The 18,733-nt window shown below is 38.5% G+C and overlaps 1 protein-coding gene across 2 annotated transcripts in view; it reads right to left on the reverse strand.

Annotated features, from left to right (window-relative positions):
* Positions 1-18,733, reverse strand: part of NAA35 (N(alpha)-acetyltransferase 35, NatC auxiliary subunit) — a 123,350-nt gene that overhangs the window by 43,215 nt on the left and 61,402 nt on the right. For both annotated transcript variants that reach the window (XM_006877729.1, XM_006877730.1), the window contains exons 7-11: positions 6,753-6,819; positions 6,629-6,672; positions 5,276-5,326; positions 4,423-4,506; positions 3,295-3,409 (exon numbers count right to left, since the gene is read on the reverse strand). In XM_006877729.1, coding sequence (XP_006877791.1) covers positions 3,295-3,409; positions 4,423-4,506; positions 5,276-5,326; positions 6,629-6,672; positions 6,753-6,819 — 361 coding nt within the window. The remainder of the gene's footprint in view (positions 1-3,294; positions 3,410-4,422; positions 4,507-5,275; positions 5,327-6,628; positions 6,673-6,752; positions 6,820-18,733) is intronic.

Below are 18,733 nucleotides of genomic sequence, written 5' to 3' on the forward strand. Positions count from 1 at the left end.
AGAGGACAACAAATGCTGGTAAAGATGCAGAAAGACTGGGACCCTCCTACATTGTTGGTGAGAATGCAAAATGGTCCAACCACTCTGGAAAGCAATATGGCGCTTCCTCAGAAGGTTGGAAATAGAAATACTGTATGACCCAGCAATTCCTCTACTTGATGTTTACCCACAAGAAACACAAACCATAACACGAGTAGATATATGCACACCAAAGTTCATAACAGCACTATTTACAATAGCAAAAAATGGAGACAACCAAAATACCCATCAATTGAAGAATGGACAAACAAACTGTGGTACATACACATAATGGAATACTACGCAAGCCATCATCATATAACATGGATGAACCTTGAGAACATTATGCTGAGTGAAATCAGTCAATCACAAAAGGAGAAATACTGTATAAGACCATTATTGGAAAAGACTAAGAAAAAGAACCCACCCAAAAGGGGGCGGGGGGATATCTACATAAATAAGTGCTGATCACCAGTATGTATGGGATGAGAGGTGGGGAGGGGAGGGGAAGAAAGAGCACAGGGTAGGGAATAGACATAGGAGAGCCTGGGAACCCAGGGGGCCTGGCAGTACACAAGAAGGGGATGGGGTAAAAGAAGAACAAGGTGGGCAGGAGAACTGTTGGGCAGGTTCGCATAGGCTTAAGTGGGACAGAGGTAAATGACGAGGTATGCACGACCCTGGAATAACAGGGCTTCAGGATACAGGGATTGAGGCATGGCTTGAAAGGGGGAAAAGAGGGGAATAATGTTAGGATGCTTGGCTGTGTTTTCATTCTTGGACTCCCTTGCCTATCACTGTGAAATACACACTTGGGACGGGGGGAACAGCCAGAAACATCACAACAAAAAATATGTGGGCCCGTCTTCAGCTTATAACTAAGTGGAATACCTTACGGGGTGACAGGACACTGCCCAGAACCAAAATGGTAGGGGGACTATGATGGCTGGGGACACGGAACTCAGGGAGGGAGAGGAGCTGTTTGCTGACAGCAAGGGGGGTGCCTGTGGGGTGTATCCTTTGGTTATTTGATAATGCACAGAGGGGATTTTAATCATTACAATGCAAGTGGGACAGAGGCAAATAATGATGTATGCAAAACCTTGGAACTCTGGGATACAGAGATTGAGATATGGTTTGAATGGGGAAAAGGGGAGAGATAATGTTAAGATGTTTCGCTGTTTGTTGAATCTTGGTTTCCCTGGCATACCACTATAAAATAGACATTGGAGGGGGAGAGAAAGGAATAGCCAGAAATACCACCATAGAAAGTTTTAAAGTCCATCTTCTACCTATAACTGCTTGGAATACCTAAAATGGGGCTAGAACTTGCCCAGTGAAGGAGGGTTCCTGCAAAGCCTTTGCATTGCATAAGACCATAGGTGGAATCCTGATCCTCATCCAGAACCTTTTGAGGTGGGAAATTTCCACTGAAAGGACAAGCAGACCAGCCTGGAATGGCTAGAAGAAACAGAAGATACTTCTTGATAGAAAGAATAGCAGGAAAAATAAAAACAGTAACGGCAGTTTCACTGACTTCTACAAGAGCAAGCAAAGTCATTTGCGAGGGAGCCATCAAGATAAGTGGTCAGGTCCCCTCAGGGCAAATCCCCTTCCAAGACTAAGATTCAAGGGGAATATACGAGTAGACATGTGGTCTTGCTGCTGAGCACTTTGGTCACAGATAAGGGGAATTAGGGGAAAATGAAGTTGTGTGCTAAGTCTGACTATGTTCAATAGACTCGTCAACCCGGGTGGAAACCTGGTTGGCCAGTAGTATGGCAAGACCTGGGAATTCCTGGGCCCAGGGACAGGGACATGGCCACAGAGGACTAGAGTGGAGAGTGAAGGGTCTGGATGAGTGAGGAGAGATGCACAAGAACATCCATACTTGCAGACAGTACCCATCTGACCTGGCTTCAATGGCTGAATGACCAAAACTCAACTAGAGGAAGAAAGAAGAAAAAAAAGAGTAATCTGCTATAATTTGATGAACTGACCTATGCTTGTGGATGTAGTAGCTTAAAAGAGGGAACGAATCTTTACAGCAAGGATCATTCCCACCTCCTCAGTACACAGGGTTGACAGGGATGGGCAACTTAGACACTGGCTACCCAAAATGGGGGGGTTACAAAGGCACGAAGTAACTGGCTTACAAGCTTTCAAGAGAGAGCATTGTTTTAGAGAATACGGGGAAAGGTAGAATCTCCATTGAGTGGTTTCCAACCTGTCTGGGCAAAGCTGGTAAAAGGAGATGGGGATAAGACTCTTGTGGTTCATTAATGAATATTTGCTATCAGGACTGACTGTGAGTGTTGCAAATGTAAAGGTAGACGTTTTGTAACAAAAGGAGAGGAGTGGCTGATTGCAGTCCAGGGGCAGAGGACCCTGGGACCATCAAGGGAGAAGAGTAGCATGCAGGACCCTATCCAGATAAGCAGTGATGCCAGAGATAGAGGCAGAGACTATGATGTGGTGAGAACAAGCGGCTGTGGACTCTGGACTCTGGGAGGGAGAGGGGCTGTGTGCTGATGGTCAGGGGGCAGGCTTGTGGGGTACACCCTTTGGCTGTTTGATGATGCATGCAGGGAATTGTAAACATTTCAATGAATAAAAATAAGATAGGATGAATACAAAGCTAATGTTCTCCCATGTAAACTATCACATAATTCACAATAAAAACTTAAAAAGACAATTGCTACACAGTATCTAAGACATTAATTCAATGGAAACTATTTATATAAAGGTAAATTGTTCCATTTGCTTTAAGGTGTAATTCATAAATAATTATCTACTGAGTACCTACAATGTGTCAAGTACTATAGAGATATACCAATAACAAGGTTATCCTTGTTATTGGTAACATACAAAATGTTATAGAAAGACAAATAAGCAATCAATTAACAATGTGCTAAACTGATGTTGGAAAACAGACATGTATAAGGTGCAGTGAGACCACAGAAAGAATACATAGATCTGCTGGCAGAGTCCGGGAAGACTTGTATCGGAGGTGATGACCTCTCAGGCAAAGTAATAAGGGGAAGAATGTACAGCTCACACCACAGCAGAATCAACAGACAGGATGAAGTCTGGGCCAAGTTGGGTGGTACTATGATTTTCATCTAGAATTTTTGTTTTTAATAAAAGAACACCAAACACTCAAAACAGCAAAATAACACAAGGTTCAGATGGACTGACTTAAATGAAATTTTAGAAGAAATCAAACAGTACATATTCTAAATGAGAAAAAAGAGTAGAAACAAAATGAACAATTACCTCCTTTTGTGGTATCATTCTGGGCCTGGATGCCATGATGCAATGAATTATGAATGGCAGACAGAAGATCTGCTGCTTGAACCATCAATTTTTGAGCTTCTGCAACAGCACTGGTCTAGTAAATAAATTACCAAAAAAATTCTTACATATTCTGTCACTGAAAGATATTCATTAAATAGGAAACTCCTATAAACAATAATGAAATGTAATGCTAATTGTAATGACACTGGTTTTCACTAACTATTCACTTAATAGGATGCCCAGATCCTATTAAGATAGAAATTATTTTTTACTCACATCTGTTCTCTTATAGGATTTTTTTTTTTTTTTAAGAACACATTTCTGGTTTATTCTGTTAATCTTACATTTACAAAAAATAGAGATGCAGGAAATTGGAAAATTTCAACATTTCTCCTCTCTCATACATCAAGGTGATAAATATAAAATTGCCAAAGTGAGGTCAATGGTAATGATTGGATCTCCTACTTACCAAATATTAACTGTCTACAAATTAGTCTATAACTGACTTAGTTCATGCAAATATACACAAAAGATAAAATAACCAAGCATTTGCTTTTGGTTCTATATAAATCTAATAATTATTTGTTAGCTGCAGGAAAGAATAGGCCTACCTAGAATTTCCATTTTCTCTTTTCAATTCCCAATATAAAAGACAACCCACAAGCAACTTCAGCTTCTATTATTTCATTCATGAACAAATAATACCAGTAAATATCATTTTAATCTCAACAACAGACATGCATATGAGATGCAGTAAAATGCAAAAATTGATGTGAATTTTCAGGAAAATTATCAGTGGCACATGGACACTCTGGTGTAAACACACTAAATGTTGAAAGTTATGTATGTGCCAGGGTCCTGGTGTGGCACTGTAGGATAAACACTGAATTGCAAACATTAAGGTTGGCGGTTCAAACCCACTAACCACTACTTGGCAACTCTACACAGGGTCACAGTGAGTCAGAACCAACTTGACAGCATTTAACAACAACAAGAACATGTATTTGTCAAGAGGAACATTTCAATCAGAATCCTCAGAACTACTTCAAGACATTCCATCCAAAAACCACTAAAACAAAAAAGGACAAATTGTTGTAATGCTCTCACCTCCTTCTTAGTAAAGGCTATAAGCACTGTCAGTAACACTCGAGTAAACTTCACTCTGCTGAAGACTGCTAAACACTGTTGATGCTAAAAACAAGAAAGAACCGAGAGTTCTAAAATGCAAAACCTGGCAAAGAAGTTTCACTTTAAACCATTTTAATGCTGAAGTCTCAATGTCAATAACTTACTACATTGCAAACACCTTCACTGATAGACACTTAAATGCCTGAAAACTAAGATTCAGAAAACATAATTAAACAAGTCTCGAAACTACCAGCTGTTCCGTGGGAGAAAGATGAGGCTTTCTGCTCCCGTTAAGATTTACAGCATCGGAAACCCTGTACAGGGTTCGCTATGAGTCAGAACCGACTCCACGGCACATAACAATTCTTTTGAAATAGAAACATTAAAAGAGCTTCTGTAACAACAATAATGATGTTTTTCCCTATAAATAATTAGCACTATTGAAAACAAAAGACTTAATTAGCATGTTTTTTTAAAAAAAGGGTCAAATAATAAGTACAATAAACAGGGTCAGAAATTTTTAGGTTCAGCAACTTTGATCCTATGCAAGCTCCTGAGTTTCACCATGCTCTGATGCTCCTTCTAGAAACAATCATTTTCCGGCCTTCCTACTTCACAAAAATACTTGAAGAGCTCTGAAATCATGTATTTGAAAGAATTATATTATCATTCTATTAAAATAAACACAAGGGAAATAAAATCCCTTGTAAGGTCCAATTTTTAAAGAAATACCTTCAAAAGGGCTTCCATAAATTATAATGCAGTTCATAAAACTACAACATTAAGAGGTAGACTTCTCTGATATTATCTACCAGAAAATAAGTTCAATTACTTCTAGTTCAACTTCTGGGTCTCTTTCTTCTCCTTGTCGACTTCGAGTACTCTAAAATTTTTAAAAAAGGTGAATTAAAACAAACATAAACCTGTAGAAGTATCAGATTGCAAATATACAAAGGAAAGCACTAATTAATTTGAGCATACACAGAATCTATTTTAAAAATTTCTATTAAGATGTGCTTATTAATGTTTTGTTTCCTCTATTAAATCAATTTACTGACAGTTCATTTTGATCTAAGTTATAAAAAGCACACAAAGGGATCAGGAATTACAACAAAGAAAGTCATCAAAAAAACCAAAATAGCATAAGCAAAATACATATGTATAAAATACTACTTTGCTTTATTTGTTGTTGTTAAGTGCCATCTTTGCTTTGTAAGTATCTATTAATTGAAAGTCCCGATGCTCTCAAAACTGGTTAGAAAAGAAACAGTAATGTCTACAAATCATATCATAAAAGTAAATTCACACACACACACACACACACACAAAAAAAAAAGTAAATTCACAATACTGATCTGTTCTACACTAAAATACAAAATATGTTTTCAATGCAAGAGTAATACATGAATTAACTATTTAATGTGACAAAATTCCACAGGAACATCTGGTGGAGTATCTAGGTTCTAGGCCTGGAGCTGCCGCTGACCTGTGACATGCCCTTAAGTAAGATTCCAAGAGATTACTTAATTCCTTTGAGGCTTCTTTCCCTCATCTAAAAGTGGGACAAAGTATATATGTAATAAATGATTTCACTGAATAATAACAGGTATTATTATAAACAAGGTAACAATATAAAAATGCTTTGACAATCATACTGCTATACACCTTAAAAGAAAAAAACACAGAAATGTGATTTATTTTCTTTTTCTAATTTCCATATAAAAACCAAATTATTAAAGGCACATATCAGAAGGATGTCATTAAAAAGACTAGACTTCTACTCTTACCAGAGTTAGGATACCACGATTTACTAAAACACCTACTATGCACTAGCCACCTACTCATTATCAAAGCCACAAAGGTGAAGAAGATAGTCATTATCTTTGAGGAACTCTACAAGGGGTAAAAAATGCTATTTTTTAGAATACAGCATTCCAAAACACCAGCAAAATTTGGAAAGACTGAAAAGATTACGAGCACTATACTTAATAACTTACAATTAATATTGAGTAATTTCAGAAAGTCCTCCTGCACTCTTCAAATTCATTATTTAAAAAAAAATAAAAAAGAATATAAAGGAGGACGGTGGCCTTATCTATGCTAGCTATTTGCAATTAGCTAAAATTAACCTGACACATAAAAAGAATATCAAAACTCTGGACAAAAGAGAAAAAAAAATCAATACCTTTACTCTTCTTTGCATGTCATCTTCCACATCTTTTAGCATGCCTAGAAAGGGAAACACTGAGTTTAAAAAGGAAACAAATCAAAATGGAAAATTTGGAAATTAACTTTATAAATGGTTTTACCTGTAACTCGAAGATCTGTCACACTATTAGCCATTTTAAACCCATAAGTCATTGACTGAAAATCTTCCTACAAAGAAAAAGAATAATTAGGCCCTTGAACAGTAGCCAAACCACCGTTAAATCTCTCTTATAAAATTACAATTTTTAAAATAAGAAAATGGTAAGTGAATGCCATCCTCCTTGTTTAAAATCAAAGAAGCCTTCAAAGTTTGCGGAAATATTCCATTATCTTTTAATTTCATTTTCCATGAACTTTTTGAATTCTCATACTGCTATCATACATCCAAGCTGTCCTTATAGGAATACACTTTTAATACCATATTCCAATGGTGTCTCTGGAGTCCTGATGTGACTATGTGTAATAAATACTGGACTGCTAACCACAAGATTGGAGGTTCGAAACCCTCTACAGGGTCGCTATGAGTCAGAACTAGCTTGAAGACTCTTAACAATTTTGTCTCTGCCCTCAATTTCAAGTGCTGGTCCTAAGACAATCGAAGCATACCTGCGTTTACTATGTTCATTTTCAAAGAATAATATTAATTATAGCTTCAAATAGAAATAATTCACACGAAGTTGTTGCTGTTATTGCTAGGTGCCATTAAGTTGGTTCTGAATCATAGTGACCCTATGCACAACAGAAGGAAACACTGTCTGGTCCTTCACCACTCTCATAATCACTGTTAAGCTTGAGCCCATTGTTGCTGCTGCCATGCCAACCCATCTCCTTGGGGGTTGTCTTTTTCTCACTGACCCTCTACCAAGTATGATGCCCTTCTCCAGAGGACTGGTCCCTCTTGACAACATTTCCAAGATGAATTCTCACCACCCTGGCACTAAGGAGCATTCTGTACATCTTCTAACAGTTTTGTTTGTTCGTCAGGCAGTCCAGGGTACTCCGAATATTGCTGTTGTTGTTAGGTGCCCCAGTCAGTAACAACTCAAAGACACCTTATGTACAACAAAACAAGTCCTGTGCCAACCTCACAGCAGAGCCCACTGTGCCAATCCATTTCATTGGGGAACTTCCTCTTTTTTGCTGACCCTCCAATTTACCAAGCACTATGTCCTTCTCCAGCAACTGGTCCTTCCTGATGTGTTTCTAGTATGAGACACATCTGGCCATCCTGATTTGTATGGAACATTCTGGCTGTACTTCTTCCAATATAGATTTGTTTGCTCTTTGGGTGGTCCATGGTACTTTTAATATTGGCTAATACCATAACTCAAGTGTGTCAATTCTGCTACAGTTTTCCTTAATTTTTGTCCAACTTTCACATGCATATGAGGTTACTGAAAATACCATGCTTGGGTCAGGTATACCTTAGTCCTCAAGCTGACACCTTTGATCTTGAACACTTTAAAGGGATCTTGTGCAGCAGATTTGCCTAATGCAATACGTCATTTGATTTCTTGGCTGCTGATTCCCTGAGTGTTGACGACTGATCAAAGTAAAATCAAGTCTCTGACAACCTCAATCTTTTCTCCATTTATGTTGATGCTATTTATTTGTCCAGTGGTGAGGATTTTTGTTTTCTGCATATTGAGGTGCAACCCATCCCAAAGGATGTGGTCACTGATCTTCATCAGTATTTAAGTTCTCTTCACTTTCAGCAGGCAAGGTTGTATCATCTGCATATCACAGGTTATTAATGAGTCTTCCTCCAATCCTGATGCTACGTTTTTCTTCATATAATCCACTTTCCCAGATTATTTGCTCAGCATACATACTGATAAATATGGTGAAAGAATACAACCCTGGCACACACCTTTCATGATTTTAAACCATTCAGTGTCCCTGTTGTGTTCAAATGCCTGCCTCTAGTGTCTTATTGATAGATGAACTGCAAATGTATATTACTTATATGACAAGATTCTTATTTCAAAAGTTATTAAATAATGACAGTTTATACACTGTTTGCTTACATGTTAAGATTTAACCAAGAGAATTACTTAGAATGATAGCAAAATCATGTTCCTATTTATTTGTATTGTGAAAACAAAAATATTCACGCATAGGTCTCCCTCCCTCCAAATAGTTTAAATCACAGCTGAGTCATCAACAAATTAAACGGTTTGCTGGGCTGCCATGGAAGAGTATGAATTTACTATTATCTGACCAATTCAGTTACATCACAAGCCCCCTTAGAGGAGTATTTCAGCTCTAAAAAAGTACAAGGGTTTCAGAAAGTTCATGAGAAAACGGAATTTAAAGATAATGGAATTTTTCCACAAACTTTTTGAAGCCTCCTTGTATACAGAAGCACAATCACTTGTACTAATGCAAAAACAGCTATAATTACAGCAAAATTACTTGCTTATGAAAAACCCTGAGCATCCTTTTTATGTCAAGCATCATGTCTAAGAAATAGGAAAAAAAATCCAATGTGTCTAGCTGCAAAGAACTCAGTTATTACATGACTCACAGTATTGGTCTTTTAAATTTTTGCATTATATTAGAGCTGGACCACCACTTGTCTGCCAGTTTGTCATACGGTGGTTTGTGTGTTGCTGTGATGCTAGACGGTATGCCACTGGTAATTTAAATATCAGCAGAGTCACTCATGGCAGATAGGTTTCAGCGGAGCTTTCCAGACTAAGGCATACTTGGAAAAAGGAAAAGCGGACCACTTCTGAAAGGTTAACCATTAAAAACCTTACAAATACAACCAGAGCATTGTCTGATACTGTGCCAAAAGATGAGCAACTCAGGTCAGAAGGCACTCACAATACCACTGGAGAAGAGCTGCCTCCTCAAAGTAGAGGTGAGACCTTAAGGACATGGATTAGCAAAGCTTTCAGGACCTTCGTTTGCTTAAGGGTATGGAGAAAAGCTCAAAATAAGAAACTGATGAAAACATCTATTAATATTCAGAACATGAAATGCACAAAATATAAATCAAAGAGTATTTCAAGATGTATCTTGAAGTAGAAATATGCATACCAGTATAAGGAAGATCAGTTTATCTAAAACTATTTTTCCGATTTATGCATCAACTTCTATAGCCAATTATGATGAAACTGAAGAATTCTACTGAAGGATCAGTAGTTTAAAAATATGGCCTTAGTGATAAAAATGGTGCTGGAGATCACATGACAGAATTATGCAAGACCAGTGACCTATTCATTGCAAATTCCCTTTTTTCAACAACACAAAAAGCAACTATATACGTGGACCTCACCACACAGAATACATAGAAATCAAATTGACTACATCTATGAGAAAAGACAATGGAGAAACTCAGTATCATTAGCCAAGACAAGGCCAGGGGCCAACTGTGGAACAGACCATCACTCATATATACATCCAAGATGAAGTACAGAAAATGAAAACAAGTCCACAAAAGCCAAAATAAGACCTTGGGTATATCCTACCTGAATTTAGAGACAATCTCAATATAAGATTTGATGCATTAGACACTACTGACCAAAGACCAGAAGACTTGTAGAATGATATCAAAATCATCATGCATGAAGAAAGCAAAAGGTCATTAAAAGACTGAAAAAAAGAAAAGGTAAAAACGGATGTCAGAAGAGAATCTGAAACTGGGTCTTCAACATATATAAGCTAAAGCAACCTGACCAATAAATAAGGTTATGATAAATGGAAAAAAGATTGATGTTGTCAAAGATTTTATTTTGCTTGGATCCACTGCCAACTCTCAGGGAAGCAACAGTCAAGATATCAAACAACATATTGCATTACATAAATCTTCTGAGTAAGACTTCTTTAAAGTGTTCAAGAGCAAAACTATCAGCAGAGCTAAGGTGCACCTGACTTAAACCATGGTATTTTCAATAGCCTCGTATACATATGAAAGTTGGACAATGAATAAAAAAGACCATAGAAGAATTGATACATTTCAGTTATGGTGTTGGAGGAGAATATTAAAGGTGCCATGGACCACCAAAAGAACAAACAAATCTGTGTTGCTAGAAGTACAGCCAGAATGCTCCTTAGAAGTCAGGATGGTGAACCTCTCTGTCATACTCTGGACATACCAAATGTCATACTTTGGGACCAGTCTCTGGAGAAAGACAACATGTTTGGTAAAGTGGAGGATCAGAGAAAGAAAGGAAGACCCCCAATGAGATGGCGGCACAGTGGCAGCAACATGGGCTCAAGCATAACAACCATTATAAGGTTGGCACAGGACAGGCAGTGTTTCATTCTGTTGTATATAGGTTCGTTATGAGTCAGCCCAGACTTGATGGCCCTAACCACCACCTTTGTTCAATTTAACTATTGCATTTCTCCGTGTCTCCCACTACCTTCGTCTTTCCTCTGCTAACCTCCCTCTTGTTGTACACTGGCAACCCTATTACCCATGTTAACATGTGTCTACCCTATAGCCCATGAATAATTTTCCCTCCCCTCCCCTCTGTAATCATCATAGATTGTATCTTTTATCAAAAAAAATTTTATGAACTTTTTACAACATTGATCTCATATGTTTGTCCTTTTGTAACCATGTTGTGATGTGTTTCATAGATTTATCGTTATTCTTCAATGTTTCATAAGTATTCCATTGTGAGTATACACAAAAGTTTGTTTAACAACTCTTCTGCTGATTGGCATTTAGGCTGCCTCCATCGTTTCTGACATATGTCTTATAGACAGCCTATTGAAGAATCCTGTTTTCTTATCCATTGTGCTTGTTATGTCTCTCGACTGGTACATTTAATCCACTTATTATATTCAGTGTAACTATCAATAGGTATGCATTTATTATTGTCATTTTTCTGTGCTTTTTGTGGTGCTGCTGGATTCTTTGTTTTCCTTAATTTTCTATGTTGAAATCATTTTGTTTGGAGTTTTCTTGTCACTTTCATTTCTGTTGTATTAATGCTTACTAAATATTTCTGATTTTTCCTTTTATAATATTTTGATGTACAAGCGTGTTATTTTTCTTTGAAGTTGACCTGTAACTTGCTTACCTTGATATTTTCTTGACTTCCCTGCCATCTGGAAGTTCTATACCTACATTATTTCCTTTTTTTGCTTTGTAGTTGACTTCATTATACACTGATATCTGTTTCCCTGTTTTCAGTCTTACAGGTTTGTTTTATCTTAAATACGTCTATATCTAGATTGAGTTCTGGGTGGTGCTGTCATGGATGGTAATCTCGGGCTGTTGTTGGTTCTCAGTCCAACCTTTGATGATTCTTATACAGAGTTCATACTCTTAATACAAAACATCATGCACAGCTGTTCCACAGAAGAAAAGATGAGGCTTTCTGCTCCCGTAAAGATCTACAGCCTCAGAAACCCCCCTATACAGGGTCACTATGAGTCAGAACCGACTCCACGGCACATAACCACCACCACCACCACCACCTACAAGTGCTGGTTATATATGGAAGTCTATTCTCTATTGTAAATAGCTTGTACATTTCTATCATGTTAGATACAAAGTACATATATGCACATTAAAGAAAATATTTGGAAGAAAATACACCAAATAAGTAATAGTGTTTACTCTGCCAGAATGAGGAACTTTTACAGATTTACTTAACTATTTATAAATGTTATACTTACTAGTTTACTTCCTAGTTATGTTTGGCTAAAAGAAAGAGAAAAATCCAACTACAGTGACTTAAATGATGCAAAGCTTTATTATCCCAAACTACAAAATTAGAAGCAATTGTTAGTGATTCAGATGCTCAAACACACCAGCACTGATGTGCTTTGTCTGTCCTACCTATCATACTAAAATTTTTGTCTTAAATTTACATGTTCCCTTAAACGTTAAGATCATCATTTCATGTTCACAAATAAAGAAATACCTCCAGACACCATTTCCATCTTCAATGAAAATGGCAGACGGGATAGTACTGCTATCTGTGCTTTTTACCAAAAATGTAAAAGTACTGCAGTGTAAACGCCCTGAAACCATAGAATGCCTGGCATGTTCAAGGAATAGCAATGAAGTGTTGGATGCCTGAGCAAAGAACAGGTAGTGGATGCCCACATCACTTTGGGACTCTTAAGATCTAGACAGAGTTTAGATTTAGTCTGAGATGAGAAAGCCCTGTGATTTATATCACATCACTTCTTTTGAGCAAGGAATGACATGATGTAACTTTCATCTCAAAAGGATCATTGTAGTTGTTGAGTGAAAGACCATTTGCTGTAAAGGTAAGATATTAGTGAGGAAGCTACCTCAAGAGTCCAGCCTACATACACATGAAGGGGGAGGGGGATGGAAGAAAAAGATAGATAGGGGAACACTTAGATAGGTTTGCATGGGCTAAATGGGACAGACGTATATAGTGTTGTATGCTCAACCTTGTAACAACAGGCCTCTGTGATACAGGGATCAAGGCATAGTATGAATGGGTAAAAGAGGAGAAATAATGTTAGGATGCTTGACTGTCATGAATATTGGTTTCCCTTGCCTACTATTATAAAATAGACACTTGAGTAGGATAAAAAGGAATATCGGGAAACATGATTACTGAAAATGTATAAGTCCGTCTTAAGCCTGTAACTCATTGGAATACCTAAAAGGGATTCTAGAACTTGCCCAGTGAAATGGCTTCTTGTGGATCCTTAGCAGTATATAAGACCTTAGGTGGAATTCTGAGCCCCATCCAGAACCTTCTAAGGTGGTACATTCCCACTTGAAAGGAAAAGCAGACCAGGCTGGAGCAGCCACAGGAAAAGAAGATATTTACTGGAAAAAAGACCAGCAAGAAAAATCAAAATAAAAAATGGCAGTCTTAATAGCTACTATAAGGGCAAGCAAGTTGTTTGCTGGAGAACCATCAAGGCAAGCAATCAAATCCCTTCAGGACAACACCCCCCACCAAAGACTGAACTCAAAGGGATCACACAAGCAGCCATGTAAGCTTGCTGGCAACCATGCTGGTCTAACTGGTGAGTGGAAGTGGGGGAAAGGCAACAATGAAGATATGGGTTGAGTCTGACTATATCCCATAGACTCCCATCAATCTACAGATGAGAGTAGAGGAAGAGTTGTTTGGTCCCAAGTATGGTGAGACGAGACTCCTGAGCCCATGGACAAGGACATAGCCACAGAGGGCTACAGCTGAAAGCAAAGCACCCAGCTGATGTGAAGTGAGGGGAGATGCACAAGAATGTCCAAAGTCGTAGATGGTACCCATATGACCTAGCTTCAATGGCTTGAGGTTCACAACTCAACAAAAAGATGGTTAAAAAATTTGATAAAGGAAACAAGTATAAATTGCTATAATTTGATGAACTCGACCTATACTTATGGATGTAGTAGCTCAAAATTCCAGCTGAGAGGGAAGACATTTTCATCTTATCCCCTCTGTACACAGGGGTGATATGGAGGGGCAAAATAGACATTGGCTACCTAAAGTGGGGGAGCTATAAAGGCACGAAGTTACTAGCTTACAAGTTTTCAAGAGGGAGTTTAGTTTCAGAGTGTGCAGGGAAGGTAGAAGCCCCAGTGAATAGTTTTCATCTTGTCTAGATGGGTCTGGTGAAAGGAGATGGGGATAAGATTCTTATGATTCAATAGTGAGTAGTTGTCATCATGACTAATTGCAATCGTCACAACTATAAATGTAGAAGTTCTGTAACATAAAGGAGGGAGTAGTTATCTTACATTCCAGGACAGACAACCCTAAGGCCATGAAGGGAGAAGAGCACAAATGGAATGTGGGAACCTATCCAGAGAACTGTGGGACCCTATCCAGAGAAGCAGTGATACCAGAGATGGAAGCAGAGATGTGGACATAGAGAGATGGAGCAGCTGAGGACTCTAGACTCATGGAAAGAGAGAGGCTGTGCGCTGGAGGCCAGAAGACAGGCTTGCAGAAATGTGCCCTTTGGTTGTTCAAATGATTATATATAGTCCTGAGTATTTGTGTACATCCCTCCCCGCAACAATAAAAAAACCTAGAGGGAATAGAAAAGCAAATACTGTTGAATGATAGATAATGCACGGTGGGGATTGTAATCATTTAAATGAAACTACGAGTATAAAACTGATGTTCTCCCAAATAAAATATCATCCAGTTCACAATAAAAACTTAAAAAAAAAAAAAGAGTCCAGACTACAGAGAGCATTGCCTTGTAGTAGAAATGTACTAACAGTGAGAATGACCAGACTCTAGAATTCTGAAAGTAAAATACAGTATTTTCTAAAAGACTCGTTTACAGGGTATGAAAAGAAAGACGCTAATGATGACTCAAGGATCTTCTGCCTAAGTAAATGGAATTGCTGTTAGCTGAGATGAAGACAGAAGAGAAAAACCTGATAAATGTGGGAGGGGAAAGACAGTTGGTATGTTACAGTCAAGATGAAACATTAAACATCCAAATGCAGAAGTCAAGCTGGCAGCTATATATATATACCAGGAATTCAGAGGCAGGGTGTCTGGGTGGGAGTTACTCAGCAATGTTTAGAAAAGGAAATCTGATTAAAAAGACTGAGTGACAGATGGAGGACTTGACAGAAAGGAGACAAATAACAAGGCTGATTTTATAGAGGCCAAGCAAAAAAAGTGCTTCAGCAAGGGGCGATGCAGATCTATAGTCACAATTCAGTGCTATAAAAGAAATAACAAGATGTGCTAATTGGAGTGAACCATATCATTAGCTCTTAAACTAGTATATTTGTTGTTAAGTGTCTTTGAGTCAGTTCCGACTTGTAGCAACACTATAGAGGGTTTCCAAGGAGTGACTGATGAGTTTGAATCACCAACCTGGTGGCTCAAGTCAACCTTGCGGTCAAGTGCTTATCCTACAGCACCATACCAGGACTAGTACACTTACTGACAGCAAAAGGAGTCCTGGTAGTGTAGTGAGTTACCAGTTGGGCTGCTAACCTAAGGTTAGCAGTTCAAATCTACGAGTCATTCCATGGGAGAAAGATGAGGCTTTGGTTCCTATAATGATTAGTTACTGTTGTTAAGTGCTGTCAACTCAGTTCTGACCCATAGCGGCCCTGCATAGGGTTTCTAAGGGGTGAGCTAGAACCGCTGACCTTGTGGTTCAAACCAACTTTGCAGTCTAGTACACTAAGCCACAGCGCCACACCAGCCTCAGAAACCCCATAAAGGAGTTAGAAATCATTTGGTCTGGTCTTGCCAAGACCACCACAGTGCCAACCATCACATTGTTGTTGTTGTTAAGTGCCGTCTACTGTTATAAATGCTGTATAGGGTTTCCTAGAAGTGGCTGGTGAGCTTGAACTGCCAACCTTGCAGATCAAATCGACCTTGCAGTCCAGCGCATTAACCCGCAGCAGTTAATTACATGTTTGACCAAATATTGCAAGCTAATTTTCTTTTTAAGTTTTTATTATGAATGGAGTGATAGTTTACATGGGAAAATATCAGTTTTATACCATGGTTTCATTGCAGTGATTACAATCTCCTCCATGCATAATCATTCAACAGTATTTGCTTCCATCCCATCTGTTTCCTTTTGTTGTCTGGGGAAGGGTTGTACACCAAAATACTCAGGAATATATAATAATTTAAGCAACCAAAGGGCACATTGTGCAAGCCTGCCTCCTGGCCGCCAGTACCCAGTCCCTCTCTTTCCATGAGTCCAGAGTCCTCATCTCAGCAAGCTAATTGTTAAGTTGGTAATTTTGTATGGCCTATGAATGATGTTATAAATTTTGGCAGAGAAAAAGTTCTGCACCCCTGCTATACAGGGTCACTATGAGTCAGAACTGACCCCATTACACACAGCCACCACAACCACAAAAGCAACAGGGGGCACTATTGATTATTACACTAGGACAAAAGATGTCAACTATTCCATGCTAACTAGGATGAAAACTCCAGCAAAAAAGGTCAGAAAGGAAAACTGAACTCCATCATAGTGTTCAGAAGAGTGGGATCCCAGTTTAAAGATAAATAGGACTTAGGACAAAAGCAAAAAGAATAGAATTCTGTTCTGAAATGGATACAGATGGAGGTGCCTTTGAGTCATTTCCGATTTGCTTTATACATGTATGATATTCTTGATGTCCTCTGACAACTCTTCTGGTCTTAGGTCATTAACATCTAAAGCATTAAACGGTTTTTGATAAGGTCTCTAAATTCAGGTGGGATGCACTCAAATTCTTATTTTGGTTCTCATAGACTTGTTTTAATTTTCTTCACCTTCAGCCTGAACTTGCTTATAAGTAATGGCCTATTCCACAGTTGGCCCCTGGCTTTGACTGATACTGAATTTCTCCATCCTGTCTTCCCACAGATGTAGTCAATTTGATTCCTGTATATCCCATCTGGTGAATCACTGCTGTTGTTGAAAAAAGGTATTCGCAATAAAGAAGTCGTTGGTCTTGCAAAATTCTATCAATATGATCTCCAGCATCATTTCTATCACCAAAGCCATATTTTCCAACTACTGATCCTTCTTATTCATTTACAACTTTACCATTTCAATCATCAGTAATTACCAAGGCATCTTGATTACATATTTGACCAATTTCAGACTGAAGAATATGGTGGTTGTTGTTATGTGCCGTGGAGTCAGTTCCAACTCATAACGACCCTGTACAGGGTTTCTGAGGCTGTACATCTTTACGGGAGCAGAAAGCCTCATCTTTCTCCCGTGGAACAGCTGGTAGTTTCAACCTGCTGACTGTGAGATTAGCAGCCGATTCCTAACCACTATGCTACCAGAGCTCCTTGAAGAATTTGGTAGAGTTTTTTAATTTCACCATCACTAGCTTTAGTGGTTGGTGAGTACATTTGAATAATAATGGCAATTAACTTATCTTTTTTGTAGGTGTGTGGATATTATCCTATCACAGTACTATAATTCATAGTAGATTCTGAAATGCTCTTTTTGAGGATGAATGCAACACTAGTCCTCTCAGTTTGTCATTCCCAACATAGTAAACAACATGATTATCTGATTTAAAATGGCTAATACCAGAGGCATATCAGCTCAGCTCACTAATGTCCAGGATATCAGTCTTTGTGTTCTGTTCCCCCAGTACCCCCCAGAGGTCTTTGTACACTTCATTATAATACTTGACTTTTGTCTTCTCAGGCTACCCTTTGAAATTTTCTTTCTTTTTTTTTAAGTTTTTATTGTGAATTGAGTGATAGTTTACATGGGAAAACATCAGCTTTATACTCATCCTATATTTCGTTTCACTGCAATGATTACAATCCCTTCCATTCTACAGCATTTGCTTCCATTCCTCTCTGGTTGTTTGTTGTTGGGTTTTTTTTTGTTTTTTTTTTTTTGATGTACACAAAAGCACTCAGGAATATATAACCATTCAAACAAGCAAAGGGTACACCCCGCAAGCCTGCCCCCCCAGCTGTCAACACACAGCCCCTCTCCCTCCTTGAGTCTAGAGTCCCCAGCTGCTCCGTCTCTCCACGTCATTGTCTCTGCTTCCATTTCTGGCATCACTGCTTTTCTGGATAGGGTCCCACACTCTGCTCTTCTTCCCTTACTGGTCCCAGGGTCTTCCACTACTGCACTGCACTGCAAGATCAACCACCCCTCTCCTTTTGTTATAAAACATCTACCTATACACTTGCAACATTCACAATCAGTCATGATTGCAATTATTCACAATTGAACCACAAGAGTCTTATCTCCATCTCCTTTCACCAGCCCCATCCAGACAGGCTGGAAACCACTCAGTGGAGATTTTATCTTTCCCCGTACCCCCTGAAACTAGGCTCCCTCCTGAAAGCCTGTAAGCCAGTCACTTCTTGTCTTTGTAGCCCCTCTACCCCCATTTTGGGTAGCCAATGTCTAAGTTACCTATCCCTGTCAACACTGTATACAGAGGGAGCGAGAATAGTCCTTGCTGTAAAGATTTGTTCCCTCTTTTAAGCTACTACAACCATAAGTATAGGTCAAGTTCATCAACTTATAGCAGTTTACAACTTTTATTCCTCTTCTTTCGTCCTCTAGTTGAGTTCTCATCATCCAGCCATTGAAGCTAGGTCAAATGGGTATTATCTGAAAATATGGGCATTCTTGTGCATCTCCCATCACT

The sequence above is a fragment of the Chrysochloris asiatica genome, unplaced genomic scaffold (assembly GCF_000296735.1).
Source record: "Chrysochloris asiatica unplaced genomic scaffold, ChrAsi1.0 scaffold00576, whole genome shotgun sequence".
NCBI classification, from domain to species: domain Eukaryota; kingdom Metazoa; phylum Chordata; class Mammalia; order Afrosoricida; family Chrysochloridae; genus Chrysochloris; species Chrysochloris asiatica.